Source organism: Pleurodeles waltl, chromosome 8, assembly GCF_031143425.1.
Source record: "Pleurodeles waltl isolate 20211129_DDA chromosome 8, aPleWal1.hap1.20221129, whole genome shotgun sequence".
NCBI lineage: Eukaryota > Metazoa > Chordata > Amphibia > Caudata > Salamandridae > Pleurodeles > Pleurodeles waltl.
In genome coordinates this window covers 376,472,383-376,491,759 of record NC_090447.1, presented here as the reverse complement: position 1 = coordinate 376,491,759, position 19,377 = coordinate 376,472,383, and the positions used below count along the sequence as shown (strand labels likewise).

At 44.9% G+C, this 19,377-nt stretch overlaps 1 protein-coding gene and 1 long non-coding RNA gene across 4 annotated transcripts in view; both read left to right on the top strand.

Annotated features, from left to right (window-relative positions):
• LOC138249978 (uncharacterized) overlaps nucleotides 1-19,377 on the top strand; it is a 134,256-nt gene that overhangs the window by 41,365 nt on the left and 73,514 nt on the right. The window contains exon 3 of one of the 3 annotated variants that reach the window (XR_011194877.1): nucleotides 1,170-1,391. The exons of the other annotated variants lie outside the window; for them this stretch is intronic. This is a non-coding gene — a long non-coding RNA (uncharacterized lncRNA). Of the gene's footprint in view, nucleotides 1-1,169; nucleotides 1,392-19,377 lie in introns of those variants that run through there. 3 annotated transcript variants of the gene reach the window in all.
• On the top strand, nucleotides 12,389-17,915 carry LOC138249102 (uncharacterized). Its single transcript, XM_069203134.1, has 3 exons — nucleotides 12,389-14,218; nucleotides 16,041-16,100; nucleotides 17,278-17,915. The coding sequence occupies exons 1-3, from the start codon at nucleotides 13,939-13,941 to the stop codon at nucleotides 17,775-17,777; spliced, it is 840 nt and encodes a 279-aa protein (XP_069059235.1). The 5' UTR covers nucleotides 12,389-13,938; the 3' UTR covers nucleotides 17,778-17,915.

Genomic DNA, 19,377 nt, shown 5'->3' with positions numbered 1-19,377 from the left:
TCTTCTGATTCCCTCCTGGTTCTTATCAAACTGTGACACTGATGATAATGTCCCCTGGAACCCATGGAGTTGTTAAGTATTAATATTCTTCCCAGGGCCTGTGTATATGTCTTCTGGGTACATCATATTGTACTGGCTATAACACTGTAGAGCACAATAGAAACTGGAGATAAGTGCTTTTTCTAAATCCAACATTTACATTGCACATCCCTTTCTCCAGAAGTTTTGACTCTCAGACTAACATGTATTCTTTCCCCCAGGGTCCTGATTATTGAACTGCTGCTTGGCCACATACATCACGTCACTTGCAGCCTCACAGGATTCGAGCTACATCTGTTGGCAGTTATTAGGACTCAGATGCAGTATTTATACTGCACCCTAGCCACGAGCCAGTGTTTGGCCGCAATCCTGCTTCATTTTTTCTCTTTTCCCCACTCACCTAAAAATTTAGTTGGCATCACCCAGCACTCAAGCCTCCAGTTTCCTACATTTGGCTTCTGTATCTTGATGATGGGGCATTCGCCATTTCCACTTCCGGCAAGGCATTTCCTCCTCAAATTTTCTTTCCCGCACAGCAGCTCATGTCCTTATTCTACGATGGCTCCCGTCCTGATTTCCTCATCACATACCTGGAAAAGGGAACATATGGCAAAGTACCATATTGAAGGTTAGTGCACACTAATCAAACAACTAAAGAACTAACTAAGCAAAGGACTGGATTACAGGTATTTCGCGTAATAGTGACATTGTTTTGTCTAAATCATGCATATGTTCCTTGTGCATCTTGGCTCACAGTACAGTACAGCAATATTGCAACGTTTTTGGGCAGCGGGTAATAATGCTGCGGACATTGTTAGTAGAACTGTAACAGTCTGATAAGAGCGTATAGTTTGTGCATTGCATATTGTAGTGTATTGTATTTCTCTGAATAACACAAGGGTGACAGGAGAAAAATAAAAAGCACATGAAGCACATGATATGTTTTTACGTAGTAGTGAACATTGAGCAGCGTGATTTTTTGGGAGTGCCGTAACGCCAGACGGTGTCTGTTGACCTCATTTTAGTTGAATAGTCATGTAAATAAATGTTCCAGACACATAATGAATAATTGCTTATATACTGTGATCTTTTTTACACAGGATGTATAATGCTCCCCATTGTTATTTCAGAAACATTGCATCTGCACACAATACCGGAGGTCCAGGGAGTGCAGAGTCTGTTACGTAAGGTTACAGAGCAGCTGCAATAGCTGGTCCAGAACTGCAAGTCTTTATTTTCTTATTTTGGCCTAACCCCCTTCCCTTATGTGGCAGTGTGTGATCCAAGCTTACAGTCCCTTGATCATCGACCGCCCCGGCAGAGACAGGAAGTTCACCATCGTCTCCGTGGTTGGAACCAGGTGAGTGCATGACAGTCAAAAGACCTTTGACACCCTGAAAGCAGCCATGTGCTCAGCACCTGTCCTAAAAGCACCAGACTATGGGAAAGAGATCATTGTTCGAATACACACTTATGAACATGGAATTGGGACAGTGCAAACAAACAATGATGGTCAGGATCACCCAGTTGCCTATATTAGCAGGCGACTCCTCCCTAGAGAGCACTGTTGGAGTGCCATTGAGGGGGAATCCTTTGCTGTGGTTAGGTTCATGAAGAAGATGAGACCCTACAGATTTGGGACTCACTTCAAGGTTCAAACTGACCACCGGCCTCTCAAGTGGCTAATGGAGGTAAGAGGAAAGAACTCCAAACTGTTGAGGTGGTCCATTTCCTTACAGAGTATGGACTTTCCAGTGGAACACAGACCTGGGACTGACCATGCCAATGCAGATGGACTTTCCAGGTTCTTCCACTTAGATGATGAGAGCAACCAATGGGGGCTTAGTTGGTCATCACCTTTCATCTGGGAGGGTCATGTAGAAAAGTGCCCTTCTTGAATGGTCACCCCCAGACTTTGCTCTAGATGCTGTTGGTTATGACTCTGAAAGTGCACTGGAGCCGGCTAACCAGGCCTGAGTTTCAGTGCTTTCTCCCTAAAGTGTTATATGTGAATTGCTATCCTCAATTGGCAAGTGTTTTAACCCCTGCTTATGCATTCCTATCATATAGTACCAGTGGTGCCCAGGGCATTGGTGTTAAAGGTGTTACCAGGATCTGAAGCACTGTTTGTGTCACCCTGAGTGACCCAAGTAAACTCATGACAGTAGGTCTACCATTGTAGACTGCAGGAGTAGTGTAAACTCCTCAAACTTGACTTTGCCCACACCATGTGTGGCAAAGTCAATGCGCTATCTTTAATATATGTTAGTCACCCCTAAGGAAGGCTTCCTGTGCCCAGAAGGCAGGGTGTATAGTAATAAAGGTGTGGAGATATAAGTGCAAGCTTTTATGTCCCTATACTGGCCACTTCCATTAAAGGCTACAATTTATGATAGGTGGTCCATAGGATAACATGGGCTGGCACCCCGGCAACCCCACAGTCACCAGCTCCATTATGTTACTGCCAAAATATGTTGTGTCTGGTATCAAACAACATGCCTTCTCACCCTGACATGAATCTCATGTCGAGGTTAACATGGCATGCACCCAGGTGGCAATCTTAGGAAGCTGCCTACATCGTTGCCCCAGCTTTCTTGTCCTTTGGCTGCCAGCCTGCAGCTGCTGCCACCAACACAGGATTCTGATCCCCCTGCAAGAACGTGTGAACACTCCCTGGAATCAGTAGAAAGGCCTGCCTGGGCTGGAGGTGTCACCTCCCTTCCTGGCATGAAGGCTAGTGAAGTGGTATATCAAGGTGTTGAGCTTCAAAGGGCACACCACCTCTGATATGCAAGTAAGCTGTCCCCAGAGGAGGACAAAGCCATCCCCCTACTCCAGGCACATTTGCACCCGGGCAGGTGGGAAAATTAGGCAGTCAAGAGGTATACACCCCTAAAAGGCCAGTCACAACTCCAAGGTGTGCTACTTAGTCTGTATGGCCGAGGACGGGTTTTGCCATTGTGAAAAGTGGCAAAATAGAGTGTTTTGGGTAAAAAAGGTGACACATACCCCTGGAGGGACAGATCAGCCGCAGGGACTAGAAGCCCATTGCCCACTTGCTCCCGCACCCATAACACCCTTAAATCTAGGATTCATGGGGCACTCTTGACACCATAGAACCTCAGTTCTGCTCTGAACTGTGACCTGTGACAAAGAAGAGACCCCTGACTAAACCTCCAGGACACCACAAACAAAAAGGTGCAAACCTCTGCTCCTGTGGCAGTCACCCTGAACCTGCAAGAACCACTACTTGTCCCGGACCAGGGACTGGTTCCAAAAAGAGGGAAAACCCCTCTGCAACCAAAAGGCATCATTGGGCTAGAGGTACTAGTCCCCTGCAGGTAGAAACTGCACTCCCGGACCAAGAAAGTACTGGCCATCAGGCCCACCAATGGATCGATCACTCAATAAAAAAGGGTCAGGTGCATTCTGGGAAATGTAGTCCTGACCTCAAGTGAGTTTCAGCCCACTATCACCTACCCACAGATCCCGGGACATTAAAGTTTCCAAGCACTGTGTTTGGCGCTACCAATGTTTGCTGGTGGCCAGTCCAGCTACTGACTCCTTTGTTAAACTCTGCTCCTCAAAGGAACACCCCTGCTACTTCCACTACTCACCTCAGTGGCTCTGTTGTCAACTATTTGCATTCTTTTCATCTCCAGCAACATCCCAGTGGTAAAACCAGCACCAGCACGTTCATCACCAAGTATAGCCAAGCATCTCTCTACACCCAAGACTCCTGAGCTAGGCAGATTTACTTTGCCTGGTGATTCCTGGTCCAAGGCCACACACAAGCTTAACCCCAAGTTGGTTCCCACAAACTCAACCTGCAAGTGACAGAGTGTCACAACTGTCTGTTTTCAGTACCCGCTGCTTCCACGTTTGAAACAAAGGACAGCCAGAACACCTCAGTATCTGGGTCCCACGAGCCGGGAAAAGTTGGTCTGATTGTTGAAACTTGGCCCTGGGACCCACATCACCTCAACTTCAAGTGGGTTCCTCACAATGGTAAAAGTTTGACAGCTTGAAAAGTACTGATTTATTTTTTACTCGAAATTCTATAGCTCTGGTTATACCTATCTGATTTACTTTGTTTTGGTCTCTAAATTAACATAAAACTATGCTTTATTTTTATAAATTGGTGCTGGATTTATTTTGAGTTGTGTCAATTGCTTAACATCCATGTTGGTACCATGAAATGCTTAATACATTCTCCTCTAGTAAAATCTAACGGCTCTTTGGCACTCTACCAAGACTAAGCAAATTATTTATTATTGTAAATCCAAGAACCATCTTTGGGGTATTGTGAGAGTATTACAAAGTGAAGCCTAACCGGCATCACTGCATAATAGTCCATTTTCCTACAATGGCTAACAAGTTGGAGGGTGAGAATAGCTTCCATAGACATCTGAAGTGTGCAACTTGCTGAAAAAGCTGAAGGTCTACCTAAGTGTCAAGAAGACTGTCTGCCTGCTCAGAGAGGGAAGGAGAGTGTCAGGCCATGCAGGCGGGGAGACTGCCACTAGGAGAAGCTCAGCATATTCTAGTAGTGTGGAGTGCCCAGAATTAGCTGACCACAGAGTGGGATCGCAGCCAGTCTTGGCGTAAAGTCTATAAGGCCCTTTGAACTTCCATTGCATCTCCAACTATAAGCTGCATAAAGAAGTATTCACCAAGTTGTCATCATGAGTCCCAGCATTCAACACTGAGGTACAAATGCTGCGAATGACATCCAAGGTGCCCGCCAGGGTCACAGGTGCCCAAGTCGAGCATCTGTCTCCATAGGCCACCAGGCTGCAACCACTGAAGACAAGCACCCACCTGCATTGGCCTCCTAGGCTGCAACTGATGATGATGAGCATCTGCCTTTATCAGTCCAGATGGTGACAACTGCTATGGCTGACCCTCCACAAGTTTGCTGTGCATGTTGCCTAGGATCTGTGATCCTGAAATGGACTTGATCGGCGTCAGTGTAATCCTGCCCCACTTGTGCAACTCAAGAATGTACATTTGTTGAAATCTGACCATTTGCTTCCCACACTACCTTCCTGAGAAGCCTGTGACTACCCACTCTGATTACTGTGAGAGCCAAGTGCAGAGAGGATTCTATTTGAGGGTTATATATGAAGGATAGGTCTTTGTGAGTGTAGGGTGATTGTTGTGTCTTTGAGAATGTAAGGTGAGTTATATGCCTGTGTGAGTGTAAGATGAGTAGAATGCCTGTGTAAGTACAGAATGAGTGCCTGCATGAGAGTGAGGTAAGCAATGTGCCTGTGTACTTATCAGGTGAGTGGTGTATCGGTATGAGAACAGCATGAGTGATGTGCCAGTGTCAGTGTTGCATAAGCAGTGTGTCTGTGTGTTTGCATGGTGAGCAGTGTGCCTATGTGAATGTAAGATGGGCAGTTGTAGTGTGTGCATAGATATTTAATGAGTGGAATGCCTATGTTAATTCAAGATAAGTGGTGTATCTGTGTATATGGAGGGTGAGCGGTGTGTGTTTTTGTAAGTGTAAGTGAGCAGTATTACTGTATAACTGTAGATGGAGCAGTACCCGAGCAAGTATTGGGTGTGCACTAAGGGGCATATTTATACTCTGCTTGCACTGGATTTGCGTCATTTTTTTACACAAATTTGGTGCAAAACGAACACCATATTTATACTTTGACGCTAGACCCCGCTAACGTCAAAATATCTCAGTGTGCATCATTTTCTGGATGTGTGAAACCGCCTTGCGTTAATGACATGCAAGGTAGGCGTGCCCGTCCAAAAAAATGACTTAAACACCTGTGTGCCACATTTATCCAACCGCACAAAAATCCTGCACGGCTGGTATGCGGAGTCGGAAAATGGCGTACATCCCGATTTGCGTCAAAAGTTAATGCCTCGGTCAGGGCAGGCGTTTAAATGGGGCAAACACACCAGTACTTAAGGAAAACACACAGAAGCAACACCAGAGCTCCAAATGGAAGACATGGAAGTACTATTCATTCAGCATGCAGGAAGACGCAGAGCACAGGAGCAACAGCAGCAGCTTCCACCACACCAACAGGGACCCCAAAGGCAACACCGAAGGCAGGAGAGGATATTCCATACCAGGACAACCCTTATGTTCCTCAGGGAACATGACATCATCCAGAGGTACAGGCTAAACTGGCAAGCCATACAGCAGCTGCTGCGCCACATTGAGCCACAGTTGGCAGCCAGCTTGCAGACACCCCACACCATTCCGCCAGAGACCAAGCTGATAGCTGTCCTCCACATGTTGGCAAGTGGCTCTTTTCATCCCACTGTTGCCCTGGTTGCTGGGATCTCACAGCCCTCATTCTCTGCCTTCCTATCCAAGGTACTGGATGCCATCATCTCCCTCACACCCCACCACATCAGCTTCCCCAACACACAGCAGAAGCAGCAGGAGACCAAACAGGGCTTCTATCAAATCAATGGCTTCCCACACGTGCTTGGTGCCATTGACTGCACACATGTACGGATTGTGCCATCTGCTGCAACAAGGCATCTATACTGCAACAGGCAGCACACACACTCCATCAATGTGCAGGCCATTGTGGATCACCAGGGATTGATCACCAACATCGTGGCAAAGTATCCTGGGAGTGTACATGATTCAGTCATCTTCCGCCACAGCACCATCAATCAACACTTCCAGGATGGACCATATGGCAATGGCCTACTTGTTGGTAAGTACAGAAACCTAGTTATACATACACTGGACAGCAACCCTGTAGGACACATAACACATACACCACTACATTGACACGTGGCCAGGAAGACACTGAGGTTGTGACACTGGTAGTCATGTATGATATCCTGACCCAATGGGATACACACCTATGGACAAATGACAGATGCAAATAACAACAGATACCAGTCCAGAGCCACAAGGGACCAATTCAAAACCATACAGTGACAATGACATGGCCTTAACTGGCAGTACAACTTGGAAGATGAATCTTCCAATATCACATCAATAACACTTAATCACACACCCTTCCAAGCAATACGTACTGTGTAAGGGGTGTGTAATGTGTTTCGCTGAAGGTCAAACACCATGAGACACATAGCATGATGATGCCGACTCTAATGAAGGTGACATGGAATCGTTGATGCAGTACCAACATCTCACATCACTCCTGGGGTGACATTGCCCGCTACCAATAAGCAAGTGGACTGTGCTAAGAACACATATTGATGTGACAATATTGCAAAGTGCACACTGCTACACATACGGATTGAGACAATTACACATATACACAACAGATGTACAGGCACATGGACCTTCTGACACTTAAACCTTCACCCCCACAACCAAGTTAGCCAGATTACCTGGAGCAGGTTCAGTAGTGTAGGTACACGTTTGCACATGAGCCAACTCGGTGGGGGCACAAAATATAGGTTTGCATATGACTTGTCACACATGGGATATTTGTGCATTTTCAATTGTGAACCCTTCAGTGCTGCCAACTTATGGAGATGTGTTGTACATTGTCACTTAGCCAAATCAAAGGGCCTCACTGTTGATTTTCACATGCTATTACATATGTTGAATTGGATGGGATGTTCAGGCCATATAGTGCAACCGTGTTACCACCACAGTGGAATCAATTCTGTGTGTGGAAGTATCATGTCACCTCCAGTGAAGGCACATAGACACATCTTTCATATGACATAATGCATGGGAGATACACAATGAGCTGCAAGTTTACAAATATACCGCTGATATCCGGTCAATCAGCCAAACACCAATTTTGATAATTAAACAACCCAATGCTGAAAGAACATCCTAGAACCCTAGGATCCCACACAATAACACAAACACAGATGAGTCATAGATGACACAAGATAACAACTGCCATGCAAAGTGATAATCAAGGTGCAACCAACATCCAAATATTTACACTCATTTTGTCCTTCAGCTGATCAGGGTTATGGGATCCAGCCATGGATCATGACCCCATTTGCCAACCCAAGCACAGCATCAGAGCGTGCCTATAATGAGGCACATCGGAGGACATGCACCATAGTAGAGAGGACTTTTGGCATCCTGAAGTCCAGATTCCGGTGCCTCGACATCACCGGAGGCAGCCTCGTATATTCACCTGAAAGGGTCTGCAAGATCATTTTGACCTGTGCCATCCTGCACAACATTTGTGTAAGGAGGAACATTCCCCCTCTATGAACCAGACCCACAAATGCCTGAAGAGGAGGAAGAGGGGGATGCTGTTCGTGAACATGAGGGGGACCATCCAAACACTCCAGAAGGATTGCGTCGGAGACAACACATTGTACAAAACTTCTTCTAACTATAGTCACCATCACCACTTTGTTAGCATATGTCATTAAACACCTACCTTCATCACTCAATCATGCTCTGGGTAATTATTTATGCATCACATGATCCCTAGGAATCAAAATCAGAGTTTAGCCTCATGAAGCATTGCAGAAATACGGATTAGGATACTGAAAAAGCCACATCACATTTGATGGGTATGAATGTACAACCAACATCACACACAGTGTAAATGACATATGTCCGGTCTATTTCACATGTGAAGGCCAATATCAGAGGACCACAGCGATGACACACATCCATATTGCCAACATGGTTCATTGCAACACATGAAACACAACTAAGACACCATCAATCATAAGGTAAAAAAGTGTTTCCTACATGTGGCAGTGGATGTGCTATTACATTGGTAACAGGAATGTCTGACCAGACCATTGACAGCAGTAAGTGTGACATCAGCTATCTTTGCAAGGAGCATGTGTGACAAGGAGTCCATCTAAGCTGGATGGCACGAGTGCCCCAGGTATGACAAGCATTGCTCACAAGACATGCCCTGCGCAGCCCATCCCAGGTAATAAGACCTGCCACTGCCATGTTTTAATTCTCTCCCCACCCTTCTCTAGGGGGCCCTGTAAATGAACTATCTGTACCCTGACAACCTTCATCTACACACATCCAGACTCCCATTCTGACTCCTGTGTGCTTCCCTCTTTAGTATGGAATGCCATAGTCATAGTTGATCAGTCTGCATGTACTTCAGGTCCGATAATGCATTGGCTGGTAATCGGTAGGACCTGTAATCAGCTGTCCATTGCTTCCCATGTGAAAGGTCCAGTTGGCCCTTTGAACTTGATTCTCAACTCCAGGACTTGTGAGAGACTGAAGCTGCACACACCGGTGAGCACTTCCATGCAGACCAGCCATTTGAACCTTCCCTGCCCTTAATGCTGCCTGGAACTGCTTAGAAGCTGCCATTTTCTGAATCTCCTTGTTGTGCCTTGGCATACAAATCACTTGCGTAACAGAGCCCTTGCGGGATTGAGTAACATTGCAGACCACAGCACAAATACAGTTTTTAGTTCCCACAGTGTTGTTCCAGCTTTTCCTAGTCAGAGTCTTCTCACTATGTCTTTGCCTTGTTCATGTTTGTTCCTGACAGAGCCTGCATCCTATTAGCCTGACTGGGTCCTGTCTTTGCGTTAACCATAGAGGGTCCCTGTGGCTACATTTGTCTCATAGATGCTTTCCATGCCCTCTCTTTCCTCCTGTGGTATTGTGTCTGGTATGTCTACGATGAATCCTCAAATATATAGTATGGTGTAATCCAGAGGTCTTCAAACTTTTTGATGCTGGGGCCCCCTCTCAAACGTTTTTTAGGCATAAGGACCCCCTCCTGACAAAAAATTCTAGAAGCTGGCACTCCTCATCATCAACAATCATAAACATCCCCAATTCCCACTACAAATCATTTTTACGGTGAGGAAATAATATTAAACAGCCTTTAGCAAACCAAAGGTCAGTGACTGTGGGGTTGTGGTCCAAGGTGTGGCTAAAAATAAGGGTCCTCGTTTATGAGGAACTGGTGTAGGGCAGCGTCGCAAGTCCTCTTGCGCCAAAATAAAAGGGCAGGAATGCACAGTATTTATGAAATACAGTACATTCCTGCCCTTTCCCCCTGTGCTGGCACACAAATTGCTGCCTAGCACCAATGTAGGCAGGGTTGATTTTGTGCAGGAAGGCAGACCTCCATGCACAAAAACAATCCTGACAGGTATTTTCCTCTTTCCATGTGTACAGCAGAATGCAACACGCATGGAAAGAGGAAAAATGAGGAGAAATGAACACATTTCTCCTCATTCTGCCTGCGTAAGGTTTTGGCGCTGCTCCAGTTTACGTGATTTTGTGACTCTGGGCAGCACCATCCCTCAGTGTTGTGTGGAACACCCACGGCAACGGCCATGGAACACCGCCTTGACACACGACGTACTCTGTATCTATGAAGCCATACAAAGCCACGTAGGGTGGCTGTGCGTCGCCTCATAGGTATGCGTGAGAGGCTTGTGAGGCTGGAGCATCAATAAAAGTGATGCTCTGACGGCGCAAGCCTCTCATAGATATGCCCCAAAATTTTCTGTAGGTTTTTAAACTCTTTCACCATCAGGTAGCTGCATATAAAAGAACAGGCAGCTTAAAAGAAAAATAAATAAAAGAAAGTGGTTACTCATTGGGAGATGCACTGTAGAGCATTATGAAACCTCTATTAATGCACCACAGAGGTCTGTGTGTAACTAGACTGCCAAAGAATTAAATCGTGGTTGGTGCAGTGGAGAATAGTGACGTGTTTTTTAGTGCCACGAGGTCACGGCCTGTGACAGAAAGCACTGTGAAAATGTAAGTCATTATTTTATATTTGCATTACACATGGTATAACATTGGCCACTACAAATTTACTAAAAGGTTCAAGATAAAATTTCCAAAATGTAGATTTAAGTAATACCAGACCGTATGTAATAAATTTTTTTATAGCTGTCCCTTCAACAGCTTCTCAGAGGTAGTAAGCACTATGGGGCAGATTTATGCAAAGTGGCGCTGCACATAGTGCAGCGCCACTTTTCTTGCGGTCCTTAGCACCCCCCTAACGCCACCATGGTAGCGCCGTATTTAAAATATGGCGCACCATGGCGGTAGTTAGGGTGACTAGTGTCACAATTTTTATGCTAGTCCGGCACTTTGCAAGATTAGCATAAACAATTATGACGCTAATCCTGCTAAGCACCCAGAGGCCCATTGTAATCAATGGGGGCCTCTTTTTAACGCCTGCGCTTAGCAGGTGTTAAAAAATGCTGATAAAAATGGCGCAAAGGAATCTCATAGATTCCTTTGCGCCATTTTTACAGCCCCCTCTAGCACCGGACCGCCCCCCTTGCATACATTATGCCTGGCGCAGGCACAATGTGGCACAAGGGGTTACAAAGTGGCGCAATGCAAGCATTGCGTCACTTTGTAAATATGGTGCAGCGTTTTTCCCCTTCCAATTCCACACTAGCGTAAAAAAATTACGCTAATGTGGCGTTGGAACGGCGCAAGGCCAGCATAAATCTGGCCCTATGTAGATACAATTACTATTAAAAGGACATACTTCACCACCCAGTTGTTAATCCTTTCCACTATCACTCAAAAAGAACAAATGTTTGTCATCACAAAGCTTCAAGTGATTTAATCAATTAAAGCCAGAACGGGCTCCACAGCAGACTTTACGTTTGTATATTTTACCATTTACATCTGTAGAGCAACTCGTAGCTCACAATTGCATTTAATTCAGGAAGCAGCCCCCTGGCATGATGGCTTCTGTAGCTGACTGTGCAGCTGCCTTTCACAGCACAGGATGCTCAATCAATGAAAGCTGACGGCTGGGGGAATGCGCGACCCCCTTTCCAGGACACCACGGCCCCCCTGGGGGTCGCGACCCACCGATTGAAGACCTCTGGTGTAATCAGTTTCCTTATAGTAGTCTGTTCTGGGACATGTATTCATATAGCATAATCTAGCCCCCATCCCTTGTCTGGTTTTGCATGTATTCATTAGTGCCAAACAGTGACAGTGTGCCATGGCTATATGCATGGATTCGGTATGGTGCCTCCAGCACAACAAAAAAGGGTTGCCAGCGTGTATGTAAGGACAAAACATGTTTGTGCCCTGACGGTCCACACACAGATTCACTTCTGCCTCCACCTTTGGTGGGGCTTGCGTGATGACTAGCTGTGACATTAATCAGCACTGAGGCACTGATGTTCCCTGTTGCAGTGGGAATGTTAGAGGCCACCCTGTGTACAAATGTTGTGATGAAACCTGTCTGTTTCCAATTACTGTTGCAAAATATTTTTAAGCACTCCAAGGTTGCTCTGGCGCCTGCCTTATTAAAGGTCTACAGTGCTAAAGCTGGACTATCCCCATGTGTGTCGTTAGTTGATCTTTGGATTTAGGTCAAATTTGCTTTGAAGGATACTTTGTTAATTCAAGGGTTGGCTCCACAGACTCATGACTAGACATGCACGTAACTGTGACAACATGGAGGCCAATAATGAGACAGGGTACACATGGCCACACACTTGAACTGGACACCTTTGTGCAATGAATCACTGGAAATATGTGAACACATGCAGCATGGTCTGCTGGTCCTCCACAGCCTTGGAGAAACATAGGTCATTTACATGACTCAAATTGTGGTGCACCATAACTTTTTTGGCTTGGAGTTGGGACTCTGTGTCACAAACACTGTACCTACCTAGAATGTTCAAATGCCTGACTCATGAGTAGTATACACACAAGTGACCATGAAGTGGTATCCAACATTCCAGTACATTTGATGGCTTAATTTTGTAACATTGCCATTATCAACCGTCCTCTATCTATCCTGTGTATAGTTTGTCATGGGAGATGTTTTGTCCCCAAAGTCAGGGTAGTTCACACAGCATAAGATGCTACGAGTATGAAAAACACATATCCTGACTGATGTACCTCAATGAATGGCATCTGATGGTTATCCACAATTACAACCCATACATACAAGCACATTGTGCAAAACACATCTTGTGCCTTCACACAGAGGCACAACAACAATTGAAATAGCCAATTCACAGACATAAACACACAGGCCATGTGTAAATTTTTTAAGTTGCGTAGCCTTGCTATTGTCTATTGACGCACCACCTGCTCAAACTAGGGAATACAAATTTTAATTTCAAATGTTTGGATTGCTGTTGCGTCAGTTAAGAGTGCTAATCCGGCACAACAATGTGAGTATTATGGTCTGCGGTAGTGTGGTCTACCACATGTGCCTAAACACTGGAACACACACAGCAGGCACTAACAGCCTATCTTTGTATAGTTATAGCTTTCATGTATGTAAATAATTAGAAAAATGACACAAACACAGTTAAAGACAGATATTTTGACGAAAACGCGTAAAAAATGACGCATATGCACCAAAAACTGATGCATAGGTGTTAAAAAATGACACTCACAGCCATTATACATCGATTGGTCCCTAGCGTTAATTCCAACACTGCACCCTATTAAATTGGTTATCCATGAAAAATATATTGATCTTTGAATGCGGGGTCATTTTTAAGTATATGCGTCAATAAATATTGACACAAAGCCCATAAGCGTCATCAAATTTCACGCATCATAATAAAAATGCACCACATTTAAGACAGGAAGTGATGTAATAGGATATCATGTTTACAGAAATGGTACAGTGGGTGTACTTTCACTTTCACTTTGCAGTCTGTGATTCTTCTAGACTTTGTGGCTGTGTTGAGAGTTGTGTCTGTCCAAATTGTGCTTTTGTCTCCTGTGTGCCATTCCAATTGTCATCTGTTGTTTTTGCAATTGTCTCAGTAATTCAGTGTAAGTGTATTTCTGTCATTTTTTGTGTCTAATTTTGTCTTAGTACTGTTGGGAGTGTGTAGTGGATATTGTTAGTTGAGGGATTGTTGGGCTGTTTGTGGGTTCTTTAAGTTTCATTTTCCTACCTTCTTTCTCTGTATTTCCCTCTTTTCCCTTTCCTATACCTAATATTTTCTGTGATGTTGGACAGGCCACGTCTGGGGAGAATGGGTGAGGAGGAGCTGGGGGCTTTCATTTGGCTGGTGTGCCACTTCCTCCACCTGATGTTAGAGGCTGGTGGCAGGGTGATACAGGGGTATCACACCGAGGCAAGGAGGCTCAGGTGGTCCAAGGTGCTGTTCCGCCTGAAGAGGGTATTCAACAGCCAGCGCTACCAACTCAAACATCACTGGGCTGGCCTTGTGGCCAGAGAGAAAGACCTGCTGGACCACCTGGGTGTGGTGATTGGTGGCCCTGTTGGTGAGTACAAATCAGACTAATGTGTACGGTAAAATGCTCTGTAGTGACAGTAGCAGATTTGGTGACATGCTGCATGCAAGGTTTGTGGGCATGTGGAATGCAAGTTGAACATACAGTGGCCCTGATTTACACAATATTTGCTACGCATTACCGTCATTTGTTGACGCAAAAGCTGCACAAACTTACAAAACACAACTTGATCTTGTAAATTAGTGCTGCTTTGATGTCAATAGATGATGGTAATGCGGCACAAACAAATGTTTTATTCATGGTCTGTGAGTTTACCAGGAATGAGATGTATTTCACATGCTAAAGCAAGGAATGAATGTAGTCCCCAATTATTTGGAATACATGTCTGAACTGTATTCATGGCCATACATGCAAAGATCTTCCTAACATCTGGTACTATCTTAGGCTGATATTTTGACTTGGTTTGTGCAGCATTTAAATTAATCATGGATGCCAAATTAATGCACACTGGATAATATCTAAATGTTTGGTGCTACTTTCCATAGCTGTAGCATAAAAACAGGAAGCAAATGCTACACATAAAATACATTTAAAAATCTGCCCCTATGTTCATTGTTCCTGTGTGTTTTAATTTGCCTTGGGCATAATTGCTGGTACACAGCTGATGCATTTGCCATCTGTGTCACTTTATAGCCAAGCAATTTTCATAAGTTAATGGGATATCATGGGATCCCTGAACTTTGTGAATGCATGGTCACAAATTATTTATTTGCATGATGTTGTGCAAGGGAGCCCTGACAGCTTCCATCATACATTTAAAGTGCCAAAATAGTTTGCTAGTTTACGTTTGGTACACCCCTGCTGATATAGTGCAGCATATGTATAATAGTTAACTTCCCAGTATGAAGGCTATCACAGACATGGGTGTATGCTAAGATCAGCAGACCAGCATTCCTGTGACTGCTGCTATTCCTAAGGTGCCTACAAATTGAGACCTACCTCATCAAGATTGCCACAGTAGGACATTTGTAAAACCATGTTTCACTTGGGGACAGTGTCAGGTCGTTGTATAACCACAGATCACCCAACTTGGCATATGTAAGATGATGAATGTGGCTAACTGTGATCTACAATACCTGATATAGGTACACAGGGCCCTGAGTATCACATTTCAGGTGCAATGACTACACCTGTGCCCATGCATTCTGTCACGGATGATCAAATTAGACAGTGTCAGCATATATTCCTTTGTTGTTTTGATTTAGATAAATGGCCAATCCATGTTTAGTGTAACATTGTCATCAAGTAACACACAGGATCCCTGTCATCATGGTGTCATAAGGGGCATATACGGCTGTGAATACAATGGCAATGTGGCATATGTAACCTACACACAACACAGGCCCACATATAATGGACCATAGAAAGCACAATAATTCCTGAACTAAACCCAACCCACATGAGCATCACACAGTAACTGATTGTCCCTTGATGCACAAGCCACAATACCTGAGTGACTGATATTGCAGTGCACCAGGAATGTGGCTTTGCATGTCACTCATAACAACAAATGAAGAAATGGAGTAACCTCTAGAAAGAATTCTGCACAAAATTGAGTACTCATGTTTGTCACCACATGATTGTTAGGGCCAGTGCATGTGTGCATATGTGTGTCTATCAATCACTGGAGTGACAGGGACAAATACATGTTTGCAGTGGTATGTCTGTTGGGGTGTCTACACGCCCTGAGGTGCTGCTCTATCATCTAAAATGTCACACACAGTGATTTGTTGTTCCAGGTGTTGTACAGTGAGCAGACACTGAGCACATTTCACCCTTCCATATGTTACAGGTGGACCAGCCCCCTACACAATTGGAGAAGTGGCTCGATTTGCGGACCCAGACATATCCAGTAAGTGTTGATATGTTAGTTCTGTGTTGTGTTTGCAGCTGTTGTGTGATTGACTACTGTGTGTTGGACTCATTGCTAGCACATGATCTGATATGTGACTTGCCAGGCGTTTGACATTTTGTTCCATATTTGAGTTGGACAATCAGTGGTGTAGAGTCATATTTTGGGATTCTAGTGCTGCGCTATAGGCCTGGGCAAGTGAACAGGATGATATTTGTTGCTACATTTATGCCAATAATAAATTAGGAGATGGCCATGTTCATGATTTAATCAGCAAGTCATACCCTGATTCACACAGACCAGTGAGTCCGAAGTGTTACCCACAGACTTGAGTCTCCCTGTTAACTAATGAACATGTAGGACTGTATGTTTGACTTCCTAGCAACATCTGGCTCCACATGTTGTGTTACGTTTATGTGGCACCTGAATAGAATGTCATAGGTGTGCATGCAGGTCAAGCCCAGATGGGTGCTTTCATCTATGTGCTTGTTTTTGGAAAGGTATTAGTGAGATCAAATGATGTTGACAATTATCCGCAATTAGGAACATAAATGTGGATGTGATTGTCCAATGTTTGAGTCAATCCTATTTGGCAGCCCTCCTTACCTGTGGTGGACTGACTAACCCATGGACAGCTGTCCAAAGCTTCCTGGCTGTCCTTGATGTTTGAAAGTATGAGATGCATGTCCATCACCCCCTGAGGCACAAGGTTAGGGTTATGAAATATGTGTACCTAGGTGTGAGGATCCCAGTGTAGAAGACAGACATGTAATTCCAACATTCATTTGTTCCACCCTAGGATACCCCCTCATGATTAGCAACTGCATACCGTCCAGACAATTCCTTTGACAAATCACAGATCTTGTGGGCCTTGATTGTCATCCAGAAGATATTCATTAGTTGGCCTGTCACATGTGGAGTACTTGCAGCATTTGTTATGTGACTAATGGCAGAACAATGATGCACAGATCATTTTAGTAGGTACACAGCTTTTTGAACATTGCTGGGCTGTTAGAGAGATGTGTAGGCTGCGTTGGCATGTCATTCCTCAGGGACATTCTATTATCTGTACTGTGCTTTGGACTGTTTAAGCTTTTTTTGAGGAAGTGTTAGAATATCATCAGTAGATGTATCACACAATAATGACACTAACTTTTGGCTTTCTCTATTTTTACAGCTGCCAACATGAATGCCCATCAGATCAGGGCATTCCAGAAGCAGACGATGCGTTACTGCCACATACTGGATGTGGAGTCTGGGTTCCGCAATATGGCACAGCGTTATCGGCATGAGAGAGCCACAGGGGTCTGGAGGGCATTTGCCCAAGGGGGGCCATCCTTGCCCACAACAGCCACCACTACCAGCACAACCACTCCGACCACAGTCGCACAAAGGATGACAGCCACTGTTGCAGGTCCCTCTACCTCATCAGCTCTAGGCCCACAGACAGCAGCTCCTGCACCTCCCCCTCCAAGAATGGCACGAGCACCAGCACTACCATCCACTAGTGGCACACAGACAACCTCTGCTGCAGTGATAGACAATGCAGAATTCCAACAAATGAGACGTGACATGCAACGGATGTTGCGCAGGATGGACAGGCTGCAGCAGGAGGTGTCCCGCAATAGCAGGAGACTGCGTGGAATAAAGAAGATCCTGCGGAGGGCAAAATTGTGACTTTGTGACCCTCAGCCATGATTCCCTCCCCTACCTCCTCTTTCCTGGTTCTTATATTTCGTGGGTTTAGGGGGCTTAGTGTTAGGTTAGAAAAAGGTGTTAGTTAAGGTAGTATAAGTGGGTTGGGGGCCGCGGGGTTATATTATTACATGTGTTATTTTTGCGTGTGGGTGGGTGGGTGGAGGATGATGGTTGGGTTTATGTGTATAAAAAAATAAAAAAAATAATATAAAAAATATTTAAAAAATACAAAAAATATATATTTGTTTAGGATAAGTTAGTATGTGTTTAGGTTAGTATATGTTGTCCTACATGTGTCCAGTCATATAAGGGTGGTGGGGGGTTGATGATTAGAGTGTTTAGTTAAATGTGATAGGTAAGTTTAGATTAGGATAATTAGGGCCAGTTGTGGGTAATGTGTAGTTAGGATAGGTTAGGTTAGTTAAGGTGTTTCCCCTAGTTTTAGTATCCCTTTTTACTGTTAAATAAATATTTAGGTACTCCTTTACAGTATGTGTTATATGCTTGAGGACGAGGGCCTTGGCATGGATGAACAGTGTCAACAGTGTCAATTTAGTATTTGCAATTGTGTTCTATCCTGCATCCATTTCGCATTATTGGCATGGTTATTCCCACTTCCAATTGAGTTGTCACATTGGCAGTTAAACCAAAGCTACTTCTCAATGCATCTGCAATCCATTGCTGTAGTACAATATTTACACAGTCCAGGATTGTGAGTCCATTAGTGTGATGCCTTCTATTGTGATACTACACAGGTGCAATGGGACATGTCATTGGACATGCTGGGGTGAAGTGTCATACAGTGCAGAGGAACATGAATTGCCAATGAGGTGGTGAGAGACAATCACAGAGCATAGTGTCAAGGTCAACAGTGGGCTGGAGAACAGCGCATGTGAGAAGCTGTTGCAAGACTGGCATGTTAACAAGCACAAGACCTAGGATATAAGTGCCCATGTGGTATGGACTTGTGCTACCGGGTACTCTTAAGGGTGAAGGTCATCTGTTCCACGTCTTCATCTTCTGATTTGTGTCATCTGCTCTGCCCTTGGTGGTGGTGGGTTTGAAGGGGCAACACACACTTCAGTGTTTGAAGACATGGAGTCAGAAATCCCGGTAGCTGCCAACTGTGGGGCTACTAAGGGCAGTACTGCAGCAAGGAGGAGCTGCTGGTTCTTCAGGATAGCAGCTACATCACTGTGGTAGGCAGCCAGGTCAACCCTGAGGGGGTCATGATTGCATTCGTGCACGCAGTGAAAGGATGCGGTGCGAGGTGTTGTGGCAACTCTTACTGCAGTGGTGAATTCCGTTACACTTTGTTGTAGTCCTTGCAGGATGGATGTTAGCGCTTGCATGGCTGCTGCCTGTTCTGCAGATGACATCATGCATGAACGCATCCCCTCAAGGCTGGTTGCCATATTTTTCATCCCCACCTGCACCTCCTTGGCAAGCTCCCGCTGTACTCCAACTATAGTCCTCTCAAAGGTGGTGCCAGTGTCCTCAGAGTCCTCAGCTTGGTTGGAGCTGGCAGGTCGTACAATTGGGGTGGTGGGTGGGTCCTCTGTGATGGCTGCTACTTCTG